Source organism: Lampris incognitus, chromosome 7 (genome assembly GCF_029633865.1).
Source record: "Lampris incognitus isolate fLamInc1 chromosome 7, fLamInc1.hap2, whole genome shotgun sequence".
NCBI classification, from domain to species: domain Eukaryota; kingdom Metazoa; phylum Chordata; class Actinopteri; order Lampriformes; family Lampridae; genus Lampris; species Lampris incognitus.
The window spans coordinates 20,000,286-20,019,900 of NC_079217.1; the positions used below are offsets into that span (position 1 = coordinate 20,000,286).

General features: G+C 45.7%; 2 protein-coding genes across 2 annotated transcripts; one reads left to right on the forward strand and one right to left on the reverse strand.

Annotated features, from left to right (window-relative positions):
* The first annotated feature begins 10,553 nt into the window (after nucleotides 1-10,553).
* Nucleotides 10,554-13,889, forward strand: LOC130115702 (TLC domain-containing protein 3A-like). Its single transcript, XM_056283484.1, has 6 exons — nucleotides 10,554-11,256; nucleotides 11,391-11,474; nucleotides 11,643-11,862; nucleotides 11,995-12,090; nucleotides 12,332-12,612; nucleotides 13,745-13,889. The coding sequence occupies exons 1-6, from the start codon at nucleotides 11,135-11,137 to the stop codon at nucleotides 13,758-13,760; spliced, it is 819 nt and encodes a 272-aa protein (XP_056139459.1). The 5' UTR covers nucleotides 10,554-11,134; the 3' UTR covers nucleotides 13,761-13,889.
* Nucleotides 13,802-19,521, reverse strand: gemin4 (gem (nuclear organelle) associated protein 4). The gene is made up of 6 exons (XM_056283483.1): nucleotides 19,271-19,521; nucleotides 16,476-18,590; nucleotides 16,047-16,218; nucleotides 15,090-15,360; nucleotides 14,145-14,912; nucleotides 13,802-14,023 (listed from the first exon to the last, which is right to left on the reverse strand). Exons 1-6 carry the CDS (start codon nucleotides 19,278-19,280, stop codon nucleotides 13,802-13,804), a joined length of 3,558 nt encoding a protein of 1,185 aa, XP_056139458.1. The 5' UTR covers nucleotides 19,281-19,521.
* Nucleotides 19,522-19,615: the final 94 nt, after the last annotated feature.

Below are 19,615 nucleotides of genomic sequence, written 5' to 3' on the forward strand. Positions count from 1 at the left end.
ATTTCTGGGCCTCAGCTTCCCCTGCCATCTCCCTCCCCACCTCGGCCTGACCAGCCTCAGGCCGCCCCGCGACCTGTTCGCACACGTTTACGCCCTGGCCACCTAGAGGACTTTGTGTCAACCTTTCATGTTTGAAATCCTGCCGGGGGGGGGGGGGGAAATGTTATGTATGCACACATCGACAGTGCTGCATTTGATTTGGTGCTGTTCTATTGTGCTGGGATCGATTGGTGATGCCTGCGGGCTCTGGGTTGTTTGATCGGGTCTGCCTTTGATGCTGTGTCAGTCTAAATAAAGAATGCCACGGAGAGGTTGTGTCGAGCGACAGCGCTGTGTCCTGACGTGATTTCTAAATACAATATCGCGTACTTAACGTATTATGGCAAACGGCTGTGCTTAATCTCAATTTCTGCACAGGACTCAGGTAGGGACTCTGTGTTTTGCCCGGAGACACTGGAATGGATCCATTCATGCGACTTGCAATGAAATGTGAATTTAACTGCATGAATGTCTCGGTAAGGATGCAAATGACCACACAAGAGCAATCATCACCACGGTGCTACGGAGATCAGAAGGAATCCACTCTGCATTGATTTTGTTCCTCACCCTCCCAACCCCTTGCTTTTGGGCTGCGTTTATTAACTAGACACTTGTCAAATCATTTGTTAGCATAGCCCTAATTAGAAAATATAGTTCCAAAGGGCTTTACAGCCACAACTGCATTCGGTACAATGATTACACATGTCAAAGTAAAAAAGTGCAGAACATATACAATTAATACATAAGTTGTAGTGAAACAACTGAAACGTAATCATTGTACCTTCTATAATATATTAATATATTATCATATAATTTCATAATAAACATAATCCCAGTGTGTGCCGGCCCTATGATGGCCTGGCGGCCTGTCCAGGGTGTCTCCTCGCCTGCCGCCCAATGACTAGGATAGGCTCCAGCATCCCCACGACCCTGAGAGCAGGATGGATGGATGGAGGGAATAGTATACCTTCTTGGGTTCCAATTCCATTTCGGGACAATGGCTGTGCAAATTCACGTTTGCAGTGGTCTCACCCAATATCAGTGTGGGAAGATGGTGGTGCAAATTTACGTTTGCGGCAGCCTCCCTCCGTCCATGCAGTGTTTTTGTCCATGTCTGCGTTAAACATTCTGTTTTCATTTGATGGCTGGGAGAGCTGGCGCTGGATCAGCTGGGAGAGCTTGGTCTGCTGTGTCCTGTGGGGTGGGACCAAGGACCACGGCCCTGTCTGGAGCTATGCCCAAGGAGGAAACACTGAGGGCGGTCTGACAGGACGTGGAAGCGGGGCAGGCTAAGCTAACTTAGCCCATGCAGACCGGCAGTTCCGATAACACCGAGGGCAGTCTGGCGGCGGCCTCGCCTAGCGTTGACTGTGTTTTTGGTGTCGTTGTGTGGAGTGTGGGGAGGTGTGTCGAAGGTGTCTGGCTGGGAGAGCTGGCATTGGATCGGCTGGGGGAGCCTGGTCTGCTGCGTCCGCTGGGCCCAGGGACCACGGCCCTGCTTGGAGTTGCACCTGAGGAGGAAACACCAAGGGTGCTCTAACAGGACGCGGAAGCGGGGCAAGCTAATCTAACTGCTAGCCCATGCAGACCAGCAGTTCCACCAGTCATCCTGACATTCACTCTCTTGGAAAGCGAACATTGTTTTTCTTTTTTTTTTGTTGATATGTTGGATATAGGTGGTTAGCGTGGTCGCCTCACAGAAAGAAGTTCCCTGGTTTCGAGCCCTGGGGTAGTCCAACCTTGGGGGTCATCCCAGGTCGTCCTCTGTGTGGAGTTTGCATGTTCTCCCCGTGTTTGCGTGGGTTTCTTCCGGGTGCTCCAGTTTCCTCCCACAGTCCAAAGACATGTAGGTCAGGTGAATCAGCCATACTAAATTGTCCCTAAGTGTGAATGTGTGTTGGTGGTGGTGGGGGGGGGGGTCTGTGATGGCCTGGCGGCCTCTCCAGGGTGTCTCCCCACCTGCTGCCCAACAACTGCTGGGATAGGCTCCAGCATCCCTGCGATCCTGAGAGCAGGATAAGCGGTTTGGATAATGGATGGATGGATATAGCCAAGGGCGTAGGAGAGAGTTTTATATTGGGGGGGGGGACCCTGTAGGGGGTCCGGGGGCATGCTCCCGCGGAATGTTTTTTAAAAAAAAACGGTTTTAAACTGCCATTTTATAACAGTTTCCAGCAAAGAAAAACATGTTTCATGGCCATATAAGACCTCCCCCAGAAGATTGTATTGATAATGAAGAGTATAGAACAGTGCAAGAAAGAAATTTGTGACAAAGTGCAACAAAATATGCATTTAACCTGCCTGTACTGCATACTGTAAATGCTGTACAGCCTCGTAAGGTCACATTGCTGTACTGTATGAAACGTTTTCATTTCTCATATTATGCTTAACTAGTTAGCAAAGTAGTAACACATTATGAAGTTACCAAACTACCAAAACACAGCACTCTGAAATGAATGTAAATGCTATATAAAACTTTGTATTCACAGTAAGATTAATGTAACCTGCTTCGTATTAACGTTATAACGTTCAGAATTTATTTGCGTGTATCACAACCTGACCTACATGTCTTTGGACTGTGGGAGGAAACCGGAGCCCCCGGAGGAAACTCACGCAGACACGGGGAGAACATGCAAACTCCACACAGAGAACGACCCGGGAACTCAAAGAAATAATACAAATGAGAGAATGGTTTTTGGTTTTTCTTCTTCGTGACCTATGCGTAATAACCGTTAAACTCAACTTCCTTCCGTGTCAAAATAAAAGCTGCCGTCCATTTAGGATCTGGTAGTCTACTGAATCAAAGAGAGAACCCAGCTGAGTGATCAAAAAGTATAATCGTTTATTGTGCCACCAAGGAAGCGTCAGTTTTCTGTACTTTTGTCGTACCAGGTGAAGACTTTTACTTTTACGCTAGCTCGTCAGTATTCTATGGTCCTTTCTGCATGGCATGGCCAGCCAACTTTAAGTGGCATCCTCTCCTGGTAAGTCGCTGAGAAGTAGGTAAAACAAGACAGTATGAAGATTGTGTTTGTCTGTGTGTGTGTGTGCGTGTACCTGACAGTAGTGGACACCCCTAAATGGTCTACCTTGTCTGCCAGGCCAGATGAAGTCTTGAAGGAGCTCTGCAGAGGGCTGTTTCTCTGCAGCTCATAACTCCATGCCATTCTGCTGGTGTTGCCCATCACTCGCAACTTTGGCCAAAAGGAATGGGTAGCCATGAAGGCCCAACTCAGGCAATGTCAGACCTCCATCTGGCAGAGAGCCATGGTTATCTTCACCCATGGGGATGAGTTAGGTGACTGATGTTCATCTGCTTGTGTTTGTTTCTTGTCACTTTGCACATATGGGGAAAGCTCAACTCATATTTGCTGTTTAAGATGATGTAACTTACGGAAATAGCGTCTTATAAATCAAATGTGTTATGCCATGTGAATGGGGGAAAAAACAGAGTCCTCCCTACACACAAAGGCCTCATTTTATTCCATCCTAGTACAAGTATAAAAAAAACCAACAACAACAACAGTGAACTGTGAACCCCCGTGATTCAGTATGTACACAGTGGGCTCTTTATCTTTACTATTCTTCTGATATATAAATGCTGACAACACTGCATGGTGCATCAATCTTCTTAGCGTTATCATGTCAGTTAAGCTTCTTCTTTTTTTTTTTTTGGTAGGACATTTGCTCATACAGAAATATGTAAGAGGACAGGGGAGAAGTCTGCAGTGGCTGTTGGAGGGATGTGGGAACAGGTACCATGTTGTGGCCAGTCAGAGCATAGATGCCATAGGCCAAGTCAAGGGGAATCTTGAGAAGACTGAGATAATGGTGAAGGCCAACAGCCAACCTAGTGGAGTCAGGCAGATGATGTACAACCGAATAAGAGAAGATATGACGAGAGAGGATGAAGGGAAGCAACACAGAGGAAAAGAGGGCGTAGAAATGGCTATGATGGAAAACGAGATATCCAGGAAGGGCGGGTTAGCCTCAGGACCACTGTACCTGCCCAGAAGTATGTTCTCAGTCATGCAGACTCAAAGGGCAGGTGATATATCTGTGATGGTCTCTAAAGGTTAAACTTGGTTAGTTGTGGATAAGGAATATGTCAGGTAAGATGTGCTTATGGGCCTGTAACAGTGCAATCTGTTCTATGACCAGACTAGATAGTGAAGGGGGGAAACTCACATCAACCACCACCAATGTGTAGTACCCACCTGGGTGATGCACCGCAGCCATTTTGCACCAGAACGCTCACCACACATCAGGTTGAGGTGGAGAGGGAGGAATCATTGAACCAATTACATGGGGGGATGATTAGGTGGCCAGATGGAGAGAGCCAGGTTGAGAATTTTTCCTGGACACCGGGGAACCCCCTACTCTTTTGCAGTAAGTGCCATGGAGTCTTTAATGACCACAGTGAGTCGGACCTCGGTTTAGCGGCTCATCTGAAGAATGGCATCTCCTACAGAACAGTGTCCCCGTCACTGCACTGGGGCATTGGGATATTTGTTATTTGTTAGGACCAGAGGGGAGACTGCTCCCTACTGGCACACCAACACCACTTCCAGCAGCAACTCAGTTTTCCCAGGAGATCGCCCATCCAGGTAGTAGCCAAGCCCACATCTGCTTAGCTTCTGTCATTCAGCAGAGTCAGGGTACATATTGATATGGCTGCATAGGTTAGACATTATTTGGCAAATGTGGTTATGTCATAAACAGTGTAAAAATAAATTATTCAAATCTTCCGGGTGGAGAAGAGTGTTGGGAGTGATTTGCGACAGAAGGGTACCAGCAAGAGTTAAAGGGAAGGTTTATAAGCTGGTTGTGAGACCAGCTATGTTATATGGTTTGGAGACAGTGGCACTGATGAAAAGACAGGAGGCGGAGCTGGAGGTGGCAGAGTTGAAGAGGCTAAGATTTTCATTGGGAGTGACGAAGAAGGACAGGATTAGGAATGAGTATATTAGAGGGACCGCTCAGGTTGGACGGTTTGGAGACAAAGCAAGAGAGGTAATATTGAGATGGTTTGGACATGTGTGGAGGAGAGATGCTGGGTGTATTGGGAGAAAGATGCTGAATATGGAGCTGCCAAGGAAGAGGAAAAGAAGAGGAAGGCCAAAGAGGAGGTTTATGGATGTGGTGAGAGAGGACATGCAGGTGGCTGATGTGACAGAGGAAGATGCAGAGGACAGGAAGAGATGGAAACGGATGATCCGCTGTGGCGACCCATGATGGGAGCAGCCAAAAGTGGTAGTAGTCTCACGTTTGCAGCGGCCTCACCCAGTGCCGACTATGCAGTGTCTTTGTCCACATCTGCATCTAAGTTTGTGTCTTTGTGTGAAGTTTTTTTATTTTGTTTGTCGATTTTTTCTTTCATTTAATGGCTGAGAGAGCTTGTGGCCCTTCCCAGAGCTGTACTGCCCTGCCCGGAGCTGCACCCATGAGGAAACACAGAGGAGGTCTGGCGGCGGCCACACCTAGCGTCGACTGTGCAGTGTTTTGTCTGCTTCTGCGTCATCGTGTGGGGTGTCAGGGGAGGTGTGTCGTAGGTGTCTTGCTGGGAGAGCTAGCGTTGGATCAGCTGAGGGAGCCTGGTCTGCTTCGTCCGATGGGCCCCATGACAATGGCCCCTGCCTGGAGCTGGGCCCAGGGAGGAAACACCAAGGGCAGTCTGGCAGGACGTGGAAGCGGGGCAGGCTAAGCTAGCTGCTGGCCTATGCAGACTGGCAGTTCCAACATTCATCCTGGTGGAAGTTTGTTCTCTGGACAGAGGAATTTTTTTTTTGGTCTGTGCTGCACTGAGTGGACTGTGTTGTTAACTTTTTTTTTTTTGCTTTGTTCTCTCTGTTTTTGTATGTTTTGTTAGTGTCGTTTTTGGGAAGTTTTGGATGTGTGTTTTTTTGTGTTGCATTGCTGTGGGCTGGGAGAAATGAAATTGAGTTTCTTTTTGTATGTGAGTACATGTAAGAAATGACAATACATTTTTCCTAATTCCTGATTCCTCTGAGGCCCATCCTGGGTCTTATCCTACTGGGATGGAGAGTGGCAAAGAAGAGTCTAGCAGGAAATGTCCTCCTGAGTCGACGGGAGTTTCAGAAGGGGTAGAAGACCACCACGTGTGATGTGGGCCGTGGGGAGGTGTCGCGGTGGTCCGTCACTGTGGTGGATGCCCCTGGATGGAGTTTGTTCAGTCTGGCTAAACCCGAGCGAGTCAGATTGGAGATTGGATGAAGCCCCTCCCTCTGTCCACCCAGAGGTAAACTGGTATTTCTCCTGGCTGTACCTGTGGACACCTTTGGAGAGAAAGACAGGAAACCAACAGTGAAGTACCTCAGTGTCTTGGGGAATTGGTTTTGGAGATACACCGTGGTGCTGTTCCCGTATGGAAGTGAACTAAGAGGAAGGGCGATTGAGAGTTTTATTGCGGCGCGAGGAGAGCCCCTGCAGTGGATGGTGGAGGGATGTGGCCACTGGCACCGTCTTTGACAAAAACACGACAGATCAGACTGAAGTTCACAACTACTGGAGATGGCAAACCCGCTTTAGAAATAATGTGGGAATTAGATAAGTTAACTGTGGGTAGTCATCACTATTAGGGCAATATTGGCAAAAATGCAGTGAAATAGCAGCTGAAGTTAGAAAGTAAATGAACTCAGAATCAGGCTTTATTGGCCAGGTATGCTTTACACGTGAAAGGAATTAATCCTCAGTTGTCAGTAACTCTCAGTGCACTTTACATACATACAAACAGGGGTCAATTTGTGGGGGGGATGAAATATGCTATGAGATATAGCTCAATAAAGGAACATTAGTATGTATAAAGACTATCATCAATGTTTAAATTCTACCCATATCAGAGATTTGCAGGCCAGAGGCATGTTTTCTTTTCTGAGCTCAAAAATAGGTTTTTTTTAATGCACTTGGTGTAAGAAAAATTATCAACCCAGCCACTGAGGATGCACAAGCTAGTGCATCCTTAGTGCCGGTCCCAAGCCCGGACAAATGGGGAGGGTTGCGTCAGGAAGGGCATCCGGCGTAAAATCTTTGCCAAATCAAATATGCGGATCATAAATAAGACTTACATACCGGATCGGTCGAGGCCCGGGTTACCAACAACCACCACCGGTACTGTTAACCAGCAGGGTGTCGGTGGAAACTATGCTACTGTTGGGCGAAGGAAAAGGAGAGGGGGAAAGCATGTCCAGAGGCAGCTAGAGAGGAGGAAGGGTAGGCATGTGGAGGTGAGAGTTGGAACTTTGAATGTTGGCACTATGACTGGTAAAGGGAGAGAGCTGGCTGACATGATGGAAAGAAGAAAGGTAGGCATACTGTGTGTGCAAGAGACCAGGTGGAAGGGGAGTAAGGCCAGGAGTATCGGAGGTGGGTTCAAACTCTCCTACCATGGTGTGAATGGGAGGAGTAATGGGGTAGGGGTAATTCTGAAGGAAGAGTATGTCAAGAGCGTGCTGGAGGTGAAGAGAGTGTCAGACAGAGTGATGAGTATGAAGCTGGAAATTGAAGGTTTATTGCTGAATGTTATCAGCGCATATGCCCCGCAAGTTGGGTGTGAGATGGATGAAAAAGAAGAATTCTGGAGTGAGTTTGACGACATGGTGGAGAGGGTACCCAAGGAGGAGAGAGTGGTGATTGGAGCGGACTTCAATGGACATGTTGGTGAAGGGAACAGAGGTGATGAGGAGGTGATGGGAAGGTATGGAGTCAAGAAGAGAAATGTGGAAGGACAGATGGTGGTCGATTTTGCGAAAAGGATGGAAATGGCTGTGGTGAATACATATTTCAAGGAGAGGGAGGAACACAGAGTGACGTACAAGAGTGGAGGAAAGTGCACACAGGTGGACTATATCTTATGTAGAAGGCGCCATCTAAAAGGGATTGGAGACTGCAAGGTGGTGACAGGGGAGAACGTAGCTAGGCAGCATCGGATGGTGGTCTGTAGGATGACTTTGGAGACCAAGAAGAGGAAGCGAGTGAAGACACAGCCGAAGATCAAATGGTGGAAGTTGAAGAAGGAAGACTGTTGTGTGGAGTTCAGGCAGGAGTTAAGACAGGCACTGGGTGGTAGTGAAGAGTTGCCAGATGGCTGGACAACCACTGCAGAAATAGTGAGGGAGACAGCTAGGAAGGTACTTGGTGTGTCATCAGGACAGAGGAAGGAAGACAAGGAGACTTGGTGGTGGAATGAGGAAGTACAGCAAATTATACAGAGGAAAAGGCTGGCAAAGAAGAAGTGGGATAGTAAGAGAGATGAAGAAAGTAGACAGGAGTACAAGGAGATGCAGCATAAAGCAAAGAGAGAGGTGGCAAAGGCAAAGGAAAGGGCGTATGGTGAGTTGTATGACAGATTAGACACTAAGGAAGGAGAAAAGGACTTGTACCGATTGGCTAGACAGAGGGACCAAGCTGCAAAGGATGTGCAGCAAGTTAGGGCGATCAAGGATAGAGATGGAAATGTGCTGACAAGCGAGGAGAGTGTGCTAAGAAGGTGGAAGGAATACTTTGAGGGGCTGATGAATGAAGAAAATGAGAGAGAGAGAAGGTTGGATGATGTAGGGATAGTGAATCAGGAAGTTCAGCGGATTAGCAAGGAGGAAGTGAGGGCAGCTATGAAGAGGATGAAGAGTGGAAAGGCAGTTGGTCCTGATGACATACGTGTGGAGGCATGGAGATGTTTAGGAGAGATGGCAGTGGAGTTTTTAACTAGATTGTTTAACACAATCCTGGAAAGTGAGAGGATGCCTGAGGAGTGGAGAAGAAGCATACTGGTACCGATTTTCAAGAACAAGGGCGATGTGCAGAACTGTAACAACTACAGAGGTATAAAGTTGATCAGCCACAGCATGAAGATTTGGGAAAGAGTAATAGAAGCTAGGTTAAGAGGAGAGGTGATGATCAGCGAGCAGCAGTATGGGTTCATGCCACGAAAGAGCACCACAGATGCGATGTTTGCTTTGAGAATGTTGATTGAGAAGTATAGAGAAGGCCAGAAAGAGTTGCATTGTGTCTTTGTAGATTTAGAGGAAGCTTATGACAGAGTGCCGAGAGAGGATGTGTGGTATTGTATGAGGAAGTCAGGAGTTGCAGAGAAGTATGTAGGAGTGGTGCAGGATACGTATGAGGGAAGTGTGACAATGGTGAGGTGTGCGGTTGGAATGACAGATGGGTTCAAGGTGGAGGTGGGATTACATCAAGGATCGGCTCTGAGCCCTTTCTTGTTTGCAATGGTGATGGACAGGTTGACGGACAAGATCAGGCAGGAGTCTCCATGGACGATGATGTTCGCGGATGACATTGTGATCTGTAGCGAGAGTAGGGTGCAGGTTGAGGAGAGCCTGGAGAGGTGGAGGTATGCACTGGAGAGAAGAGGAATGAAAGTCAGTAGGAGCAAGACGGAATACCTATGCGTGAATGAGAGAGAGGACAGTGGAATGGTCAGGATGCAAGGAGTGGAGGTGACAAAGGCATTTGAGTTTAAATACTTGGGGTCAACTGTCCAAAGTAACGGGGAGTGCAGTAGAGAGGTGAAAAAGAGAGTGCAGGCAGGTTGGAGTGGGTGGAGAAGTGTGTCAGGAGTGATTTGCGACAGAAGGGTATCAGCAAGAGTTAAAGGGAAAGTTTACAAGATGGTTGTGAGACCAGCTATGTTATATGGTTTGGAGACAGTGGCACTGACGAAAAGACAGGAGGCGGAGCTGGAGGTGGCAGAGTTGAAGATGCTAAGATTTTCACTGGGAGTAACGAAGAAGGACTGGATTAGGAACGATAATATTAGAGGGACCGCTCAGGTTGGACGGTTTGGAGACAAAGCAAGAGAGGTAATATTGAGATGGTTTGGACATGTGTGGAGGAGAGATGCTGAGTATATTGGGAGAAGGATGCTGAATATGGAGCTGCCAGGGAAGAGGAGAAGAGGAAAGCCAAAGAGGAGTTTTATGGATGTGGTGAGGGAAGACATACAGGTGGCTGGTGTGACAGAGGAAGACGCAGAAGACAGGAAGAAATGGAAACGGATGATCCGCTGTGGCGACCCCTAACGGGAGCAGCCGAAAGTAGTAGTAGTAGGTGTAAGAAAAATTATCATGGTTAAGAAAAGGCAAATGTTCTTTCAAGCCCCCCTCCTCCCTTTTGCCTAGCACCATGCATACAAGCATGCATACATACAGCAGAAAATCAAAGGGGCATTTACATAGACTGCATTGCAGTGGTGCAAAGCACAAATGAATGATTATGTACAAATAGATGTGAAAAACTATTGCACAAGCCCACTCACGACAGTCATATGCCCAATCTAATTCTCTTAATAAAGGTCTACTGCCATGTCGTATGTTATTTCTATGACTTCTATTCTTATCCAAGGTTACTGGCGTTAATATCCTTCTCATTGGTTCAAAGCGCACCCTTCCATCCAATGATTGCGCTGTAAAATGACACATGATACGATGTAGTCTCACAACGGGGAAGTCCAGAAAGCACACAGAGAGAAACGTGTTGCCACTAAATGTGACTTTGTACCAAGTCCAATGTCCTTGATTATTGGATGTTAGTGTTAGACTCCAGCAGGGCGTTATCGATCGGCTACAATAACAACAAGAGTTTGGCTCAAGTCACTCACGCGACGCCAATATTTGCATCCCCAAAATCGTTTGTATCCCATGTTATCCGTAGCGTCGCGGGAAAAGGCAACGTGTTCACTGAAAACGGACGTTGGCTATCGTTAAATTTCCGTAAGGAAAAGAAAATTAGCAACATTTGGAATTGTTTTTTTCCTACTGTTTTTTATATCATCACTCCGGTTTCTACAAACAAAGCAGCGTAGCGAACGCGCAAGACTGGTTTCGGTATGCTCAAACCGTGTCGATAATATAATACATGTAATAATAATTGAAATAATCTGAAAAATAGTTGAAATAATACATTTCCCATTGTATGGTTAACGATATACGTATACATTCTTTTGGGGGTACAACATTTGGCGCTACACGTCTCTTCCGGAGTCTCCCTGCAGCTGTTCGAAGCTTGTAAAAGTTCCATGGTGACTTGAAAGTGCTGCGGGGGGTGCAGAGGAAAAGCGAGGATGTTCTCCCTCCTCGCCAGGGGGGCTGCGTTTTTCTCAGGACTCTTCATTATCTCCAGAAAAGTGCTCAGATCTACGTGCTCACACTGGAGCGATGCGAGCGTGGTGGCTGTTAGTACGAGGTAACAAGCTTTATTGGAGTGATGTCATTCTGACGCCTTTTTTATTTATTGTAACAGAAACATGACGTAATACACATAATTGTTTTGTTGTGAATGTTTCGCTGACTGAAACCGCCATTAAATTTGTACTTTAGGTTTGTTTCCTCCGTCCATGCGTCCCTGGCCACCGCGGCTGGAGTAATTGTTGTCGCCTCCTGCAGGGATGTGATGACTGACAGGTATGAGAATAGACTTACCCCACCGGAAATCGGCGACAATTTTTTTTTTAAGGAAACACTGTCGACTTTCCCTTCCCCCCCCCCTCACGTGTAGGATCTGACATAGCTTGCAGATGCATAACATATTAATTTGGACTAATATGCTTTTTGTGTCTTGATCTCGCTTAGACACTGGCTGGTCGACGGGTTTGTGCTCTTTGGAGCTCCCTACATGGCTTACGATATCTTTGCCATGTACCTGAGCAATTTCCATTTTCAGAGGGCCAAAGGTCACAGTGGTGCATGCAGGGAACACTCTCTGCAGACGGTGAGGGTCTTCCTCCAGAGGGACTGGCTGTTGGTCCTCCATCACCTTGCGCTGCTTCTCGTTTTCATGCCTATTACTCTGGTAAGGAGGAGAACTCTCTCACACACTCGGTGAAAACTGTGTATGTGTCATACTCTATTTGTATTGCACACTCAAAATAAACGCCCTGCCAGCTTAGGGCGGACTGACTGTTACAACATATGTATTTTTCAGTTTTTCAGGAGAGGACTGGGAGATTTCTTCATAGGCTGTCTGTTCATTACAGAGTTCAGCACTCCATTCGTCTCAATAGGAAAGATTCTCATTCAGGTACACAGCTGGCGCAAATGCACAAGTGACCCCTGTACAGTGTTACTGGATACCTGTTAACAGCTTATATTATACCATCGTAACTAGCTGTTGACCAACTCCATAACCTTTACACTAGAAAGGATTGAGATACAATTCTTATTTTGTTCTATTACCACAAAGGGTGATGTTGACCTATATTTTTCCCCCTTTTTTTCCCCTGTTAATCCTCTGTCTTACCCAACTTGCTTTCTGTATCTAGCTGGGCCTGGAGGACAGTAGGCTCCACAAGATCAACGGTGTCATGGTTCTTGTGAGCTTCTTCACTTGCCGCATCCTCCTCTTCCCCTTCATGTACTGGATGTATGGACGCCAGTATGACATTCCTCTGCACAGAGTGGCTTTCCACCTGCCTCTCCACTGCAATGTAGGCAACCTGGCTATCCTGGCTCCTCAGATCTACTGGTTCATCCTCCTGCTGAAGAAAGCTCAAAGACTGTACCGTAGGCAGAAGAGAGGGAAAGATGACTCCCACAAAGCCAGGTAAAAGACAGAATGAACAATGGATAGCAGTAACTCAGCAGGTACAGCAGGTTGTCTGGTAACTGGCAGGGTTGCTGGTTTGATCCTCGGCTCCTTCTGGCAAATAGTCGAAGTGTCCCTGTGCAAGATGCCTAACCCCTAACTGCTCCTGATGAGCTGGTTGTTACCTTGCATGGTTGTCACTGCCGTTGGTGAATGAGTGTGTGTTTGCGTGGGTGAATGTGAAACATTAATTGTAACATGCTTTGAGCGGCTGTCACAGCTAGAAAAAGTGCTATATCAAATGCAGTTCATTTACCATTTAATAGTGTGCATTACTGTCCTGGAAAAAAACCTGGTCTGACATTAACACTTTGGAAGGCCTTTTCTCATTGGCACGAAGTCTCGGTCCTGCATCATTTATCACTTGTGTGTAAAATGTGTTGTAGAATTAGTCCATGCCTATCAATGCTGTTTTTTTCCTGCGAATGTGTACTTCTTAGGAATCAATCTAGGAGGGTCATCAGTTACTAAGAATACTAATAAACAGAATGAGAACTTTTTGCTCTGCTGCTTTTATAATAATACCTGAACTACTAAATTATTTTTATGAATAAACATGACTGATATCTTCATTAATGTCCTTTTCTTAACAATATTTTGTTAGCAAAACAGTATTAAGCTGGCTGATTCAGAACAGCATTTTAGAAGGAAAAAACTTTATTGTTAAGAAATAATACTTTTTATTGATTTCAAAATCTTATTTCTTTTTTTTCTTTTTTTATTAAGACATCAGTGCAAAACATCAAATTTGTTACAGATATAAGAGTCCTGGCTTTAACAGGATTTCTGCTAATATACTCAAAATATGACTAAAACTTTGAAAAGAACTCTACTGATGTCAAAATGTCAAACAACTGATTTGTAATAGACTCCTCAAACTTAAAACCAGTCATGCCACGTGTCTGAATAAAGTTTACATGACACTACAGAGTGTAGACAGCAAGTGGTGAGACATCCTGAAACTAGTTTGGTCAAAAACTTATCTAAAAGCAGAAGAATAAATATCTTGCTTTTATAAAATAATTTTATATATTCTACTAATGATACATTACAATGAGAATTGTTGTTTTTATGTGTATCTTTAAACCAGGGACTCCAAAATCTAGATCTCTCAACAGTGTACACAAATGAAGAAATCTGAGGAGTTTTATGCCACCGAGGACATGAGTTGAGTGATGTTCTGCTGAAGCACAGCCTTCATCTGTTCGTTCTCCAGGTTGTTTGTGATGGTGGAGAAGAAGTGTCTGGTGTTGTCACTCTCCAGGGGTGTGCTGCTGTCTGGGAAGGCAGTAATGATGGCCTTGTAGTGGCTGAGGATTTCCAAGGCACACAGGAACAGAGGCTCACACTGACCCCCTGGCATCATCACCTGGGAGACAAAAGAAAAAAACTGTTGCAGAAACCATTCCAATACATTTTTAAAAATTCACCATTGTTACAGTTGTTCACGGTCATGCTGTAAGCACAGTCAATATATTAATAATTCAAACCTGAACATGTTGAACATGACAGAAGAGCTGGCTGAGAACAAACAAGACTTCCTTGCTGGGAACTATTGGAACTCTTTCCTCTTTCAGTGGCTCTACAGATAGGGCAGGGATGGTGAGTGGAGACACTTTGTGTTTATGGTCTTCTGGCTTCTTAGACACTTTTGAAAGTTTGGATGAAGCAGAGGCTTGGCTACAGTCTTCTGGCTTCGATGACATAACAGAATCAGATGATGGAGCAGGTGTGGCAGAGGTTTTTGGAGAAATAGATGAACTGATGGTTGAAGAAAGAGGCAGTTGGGATTTCAGCGATGCCAGTATCTCCCTCACAGCATGGGCGTACAACCTCCCAACATGAGACCATCCTTCCACTGGTAGCCAGTTGGAGCAGCTGGGACCACAGAGAAACTGCAGGACACGCAGCAGGATAACCGACAAGCGGAGCTCATAGGAGAAGTCCCTGAGATCCAGGAGAGGCAGGTAGTCCACATACTCCAACGAGTAGGGAACATGAAGCTTGCCTGAGCAAAGGAGCTCCCGCAAGGTTCTCAGCAGTCTAGTCCACTCAGAGATGGAGCACCAGGGCAGAGTTTGAGTCAGGGCCACCAGCAGGCCTTTGCTGAACATGTTACAGTGATCAGGATTACACTGGTCCAAAGAGAGACAAGACAGCATGGTGGTTTGGATGGAGTGTGATATAGAGCAGCACTCCATCCAGGCCAGGAGGCCTGTTCCCTGGCCATAATGGGGCAGCTCCAAATCTGTCCACTCCTAGACAGAGAAAGCCAGAGAAGTTTAAAAAAATACAGGAGATGTTCAAGTTCGGAAAGCAAGCTCAACAATATGGACAAGCAAAAACGAACTAACAACATAATTCATAATCTCATTAACCTGTGATGGAAGTTATCAAGCAATCAAGACATATGAATTCAAATAAAAATTTCCCACCTGTTCTGGAAGAGCACATACAGTCATCAGAGATGATGGCACCTCATTTTTGAAGTGCTCTCCCCATACAGTCTTTAAGTGGAAGCGAACGGTCCAGTCTAGCTGTTCCATCTTGTTGTAGAGCCAGAACAGGGCTCTAGACCAGGTACTGGGGGCAACTGCTACTTCTCGACCTACTATGTACCCCAGTGTAGTCAGTGCTGAGACCAGCAGCTCCTTGGTGTCCATTGAAAAGTGGGAGTGTGCAGCCTCTTGTGGCTGCTCCCAACACCTAGCAGAGATAAAATGGGTTTAGTTTAAGATGTAAAAGGAGATTGAAACAGCACATGAGTAAATAAGGATTTTACACGAAGTAAGGGTAAATAACTTGATGTATTCAGCATTAAAGCGGAAATCCAGGATTTTACATGGTATTTTATCTATCTACCATGGAGTCAGGTTACATAACACTTAACACATCTTTATAATGGGTTGGAGACACTCTTCATACACTTGATGAAATTCCTCACAGGGTAGGATGAACAATGGTGCAGCAGCCAACATGTTCCTACTCAAGCAGGAAAAAGGACTGAAACGTGATGACAATTTGGCAATGCTACTGAGGGACTAGTAATATACCAATCTACAATCAATATTACAGTACAACAGGGTTCCCACATTGGTTGATGTAGTTTGCAATACATTAGATTGTCTGTGCTAGCTTTGCTCTGGGGATGGCAATTTTACAAAGGTTGGAACTGTTTACTGCTGGACTGACAGCACACAAACGGCAGTGGTTGCCACGCCTTGTTTGTGATTCTTGCCGCCAAATGGAGGGACAGATAGGGGAAACCAAGGACTTCAGCTTTACACATTTAATGACATTTGTTGGTAGATTGGAATGCCTGTATGTGTGTGTGTGTGGGGGGGGGGGGTGGAAATCACAATCAGGGATCTGAGATTGGCCTAAAAACCCACCTGGTGGCCTGGTGGAGGTGCTGGGCCAGGATGTAGAGCAGAGGAAAGGGAGAACAGTTCAGGACCCAGTGAGGAGAAGAGACTGGCTCCTGGAGCTCCAGACTCAGGGCACCTTGGAGTAGCTGCAGACTGGCTTCAAAATTAAGACCATGAGAGGAACTAAGGCCATAATCTGAAGAGAAGAAAGAGTGATGATTTGGATCAAACAGACTCATATTTTCACAGCCATTCACAGCCATTCACTGGATGCCAGCCATTCACAGCCAACTGAGCCATTTCAATGGCTCAGTTATATACTATAGACTACATACTACAAGTGTTCTAAGACAATATTTGTGCCTGTAAAAGGCCTATCAATTACTTTGGAAAACTTTACAACAAAGAAAAAGATGTCATTTTGAAAGTATGAAAAAAAGGCAGTGAGCTCACCCATGGAGGAAAGGTGAGGCAAGACGAAAGAACACACAACTTCCTGGGGCAACAAAAAACTTTGTCTTCTTTCTTCTCCCTCAATCTCTATGACAGGCGTCATTAGCAGACCCAGGAACTTGAGGAACTGTTCTTTTTCATTGGCTGACAACAATTTGTTCTTAATTGTCTCCTGCAGGCAACAACAGAGTAGACTCTGGTCACCTACAGCATCTCTTCTTCCATATGTCCGGTCGCCTGCCGCTTTTTCTATGTCTACTTCCCAACTCCTTTGTTCCTCATCTTTTATCTCCCTCCCTCTCAGTCCATGTAGCTGCTGCAGGATCGTAGCCATAAGAGAGAACCCTCCCTTATTGAAAATAGCTGAATGACAGCAAGACCTTAAAGCAGCCTTGGGGTTTTGGAATGCTACCCTTGCTATCAAAGCAACAGCGGTGTTCAGACTACTATGCAACATTGCCACTGATGCGTCACCCCTTCCCTGGATGATGCAGTTGAAAGCCATGTTGAGTTCCTGTCCAAAGCCATCCGTCAAGGCAGAGGGGAGAGAGACCCCAAAGAGCCCTCTACTTGACAGTGTCATCATGGCAGCCAATACTTTGTTCTTGTCTTCAAGGGGAAGTTGAGAGAAAATGTCCACAATGATTTTCAGTAGTTTTTTGGATTGGCTTACATCCACTGTGTTGCTGTGGCATGCACTCATGAAAGTGGTGGATAGTGTGATTAGCGTTTCATGTTGCCGAAAGGCTGCTTGATTCCTTTCCAGGCAGTCCATCCAGTGACTGTTGCTTGTGGCCCAGCTCTTTTCGGAAGCCAATAATACTGCAAAGTCTTGATAGTTCTCAAGGCGATAATTAATGATGGCCATTGTGACCCTAGCATTCATCTCAGGGCTGTTCTCTATCACAGGGAAGGCCAGGCACTCCTGTGCACCTCTTAGTATAACTGTCATCTTTGTCAGACTCTGCTGCTCATCCATTACATTTATAGTTCCAGTGTTCACTCCCTCCAAGGCTTCTAGAGTTCTCTGGATACTTTGTGCTAGTTTAAATGCTGAATAAGTTGGATAAGTACCTGAGGACATCTTAAGCAGGCCTCTGTCTTGCCAAAACTGTATGAGCTCTGTTACAATCCTCAAGGCTTGATTTAGAGTCATCCTACTGGGTTGATACAGAGAGGGGCTGTGAGATGCTCGCAAGTCTCTCTGAACTTCCTGAAGAAGCTCTGAAGTCAACTTCCCATCATTCACAACTCTAAGGCTTACAACCTTTGATAGAAAGTGCATCTTCTGCTTTATGGGAAGTATGACCACTTGATTTATAAGGAAGGAGGTGTAGACAGCGTTAAGGGAAACAGAAAGGGCTTGATGGCAGAGGTCTGTTGTGGACACATGATCTCTTAAGTCTCTCAGAGTGTGGAGGAGAATGTATAACACATCAGTGGTGGATGGGGATACAGACGGTGACGGTGGAGGCAGATCCAATGTGTCTAGCTTTAGCCTCTTAGCAGCCTGAGGGGACTGACCAGTAAAGTTTGAAAGTGGAGGCTGGGAGGAGAGACGAGCAAACTGATCAGTCAGCATCTTCTCCAGGCTGTCTTCTTCTCCTGCCTTCCACTCATCTCCACCCCTCCACAGTTCCTGAAATACCCCCAGGAAGAGACGGACATCGTCCTCTGAAGTGGGGCTACAGGCCACGTGTTGAGCCAGCCTACTCAGTTCAACAGTGATCTGGGCTCTGGGAAGACACCGGAGGAGGTAGCCAAAGGTCTCAGCTGCTGCCATTGACTTAACCAGCTCTAGCAGGACAACATAGTTGACCTCAGGGAGGCCATTTTGGATCTGAAAGAATGGGTTCTCCTTCCAGCCTGTCTCTATATCCTCTCTATTCTCCCTGCACCACAGTTTACACCACAGAACACAAATTATTTTCTTTCTCCAGTCGACAGCCTTTGTGTTGAGACTGCCGTTATCTTGCACCTGTTTGCAAAGCTCTCGAACCGCCTGCAGGACTGGGTGACCCGCCTTGGGCCAGTCATCTTTCTGCAGGGTGGAGAGGGAGGCTGGGAGACTAACCTTGTTAGCCAAAAGGAACCCTCCTTGAAGAATTGCCGACTCTTAGAACACAAAGGGACAAGATAGAGACATAAGTGTTACAATATTAAAACTTTTCTTTGTAGCAACCAATAATGTAATACCTGCCAATAACGTAATGCCTGCCAATAACGTAATAATTTTTGCCCTTTTAAATGTAATAAAGCCAATAACTTAATAACTTGCCAATAATGTAATAGGGTATTACGTTGTTGGCTGGTTATTACGTTATTGGCCTAGCATTGGAAAAAAATCCGTTGAAAATGTAATAACTGCAGCCGATAATGTAATAATATATGTATCATTTTTTTTAATTTCTATTTTCTGGATAGAACGTGACACACACACACACACACTCTATACAGGATGGCTTAGAGAAGCAATTATGAGTTGATTGTGGAGAGACCATGCAGAAATGTCGCACGCACACAGGGAAATATTTTACATCACGACTACACATTTAGTTTTATATTCTTTTTCTTGTTTTAAATGCCGCTTAAAGCTGGAAACGTTGCATTACCGACGTCTAATTAATCAAAACCTATAAGAATATTTTCTCCTAATTTACAGATCTTCCAAGTCTCCAGTGGATCTTCCAAAATAAAAATCTATACAAATTCCTCATTTCCTACCATCATCTACCGATGTCGGCACGGATTTAATTGCTTAATTCAATCTTGAATTTGGAGAATGATGGTAATACCTTTGTCCATCCTTAATGTGCTAGCAGACGAACGGACGTGCAGGCCAAATTTTCAACTCTCCATACGTGCGCCAAACGTCGCATCAAATCTTTCTGGCTCACGGCGATCAGAATGTTGCAGAAGCGATTTATTCCACAACCCACTCGTTCAATATATACAATACGATGATAAATAACTGTGCTACAGGTGAAGTCAACCACATAGGTAAACCTTCGTTGCCACGATTTTAGCGGCGTGCTGTTATTTTCGTTCAGCACTCCGTCATTTCCGTATCAACGTGCACTCTAAAGAGGACGTACAGTTGCTAACAAGTGTATCCTCACAGCGCCAGGCGGCGCTATGAG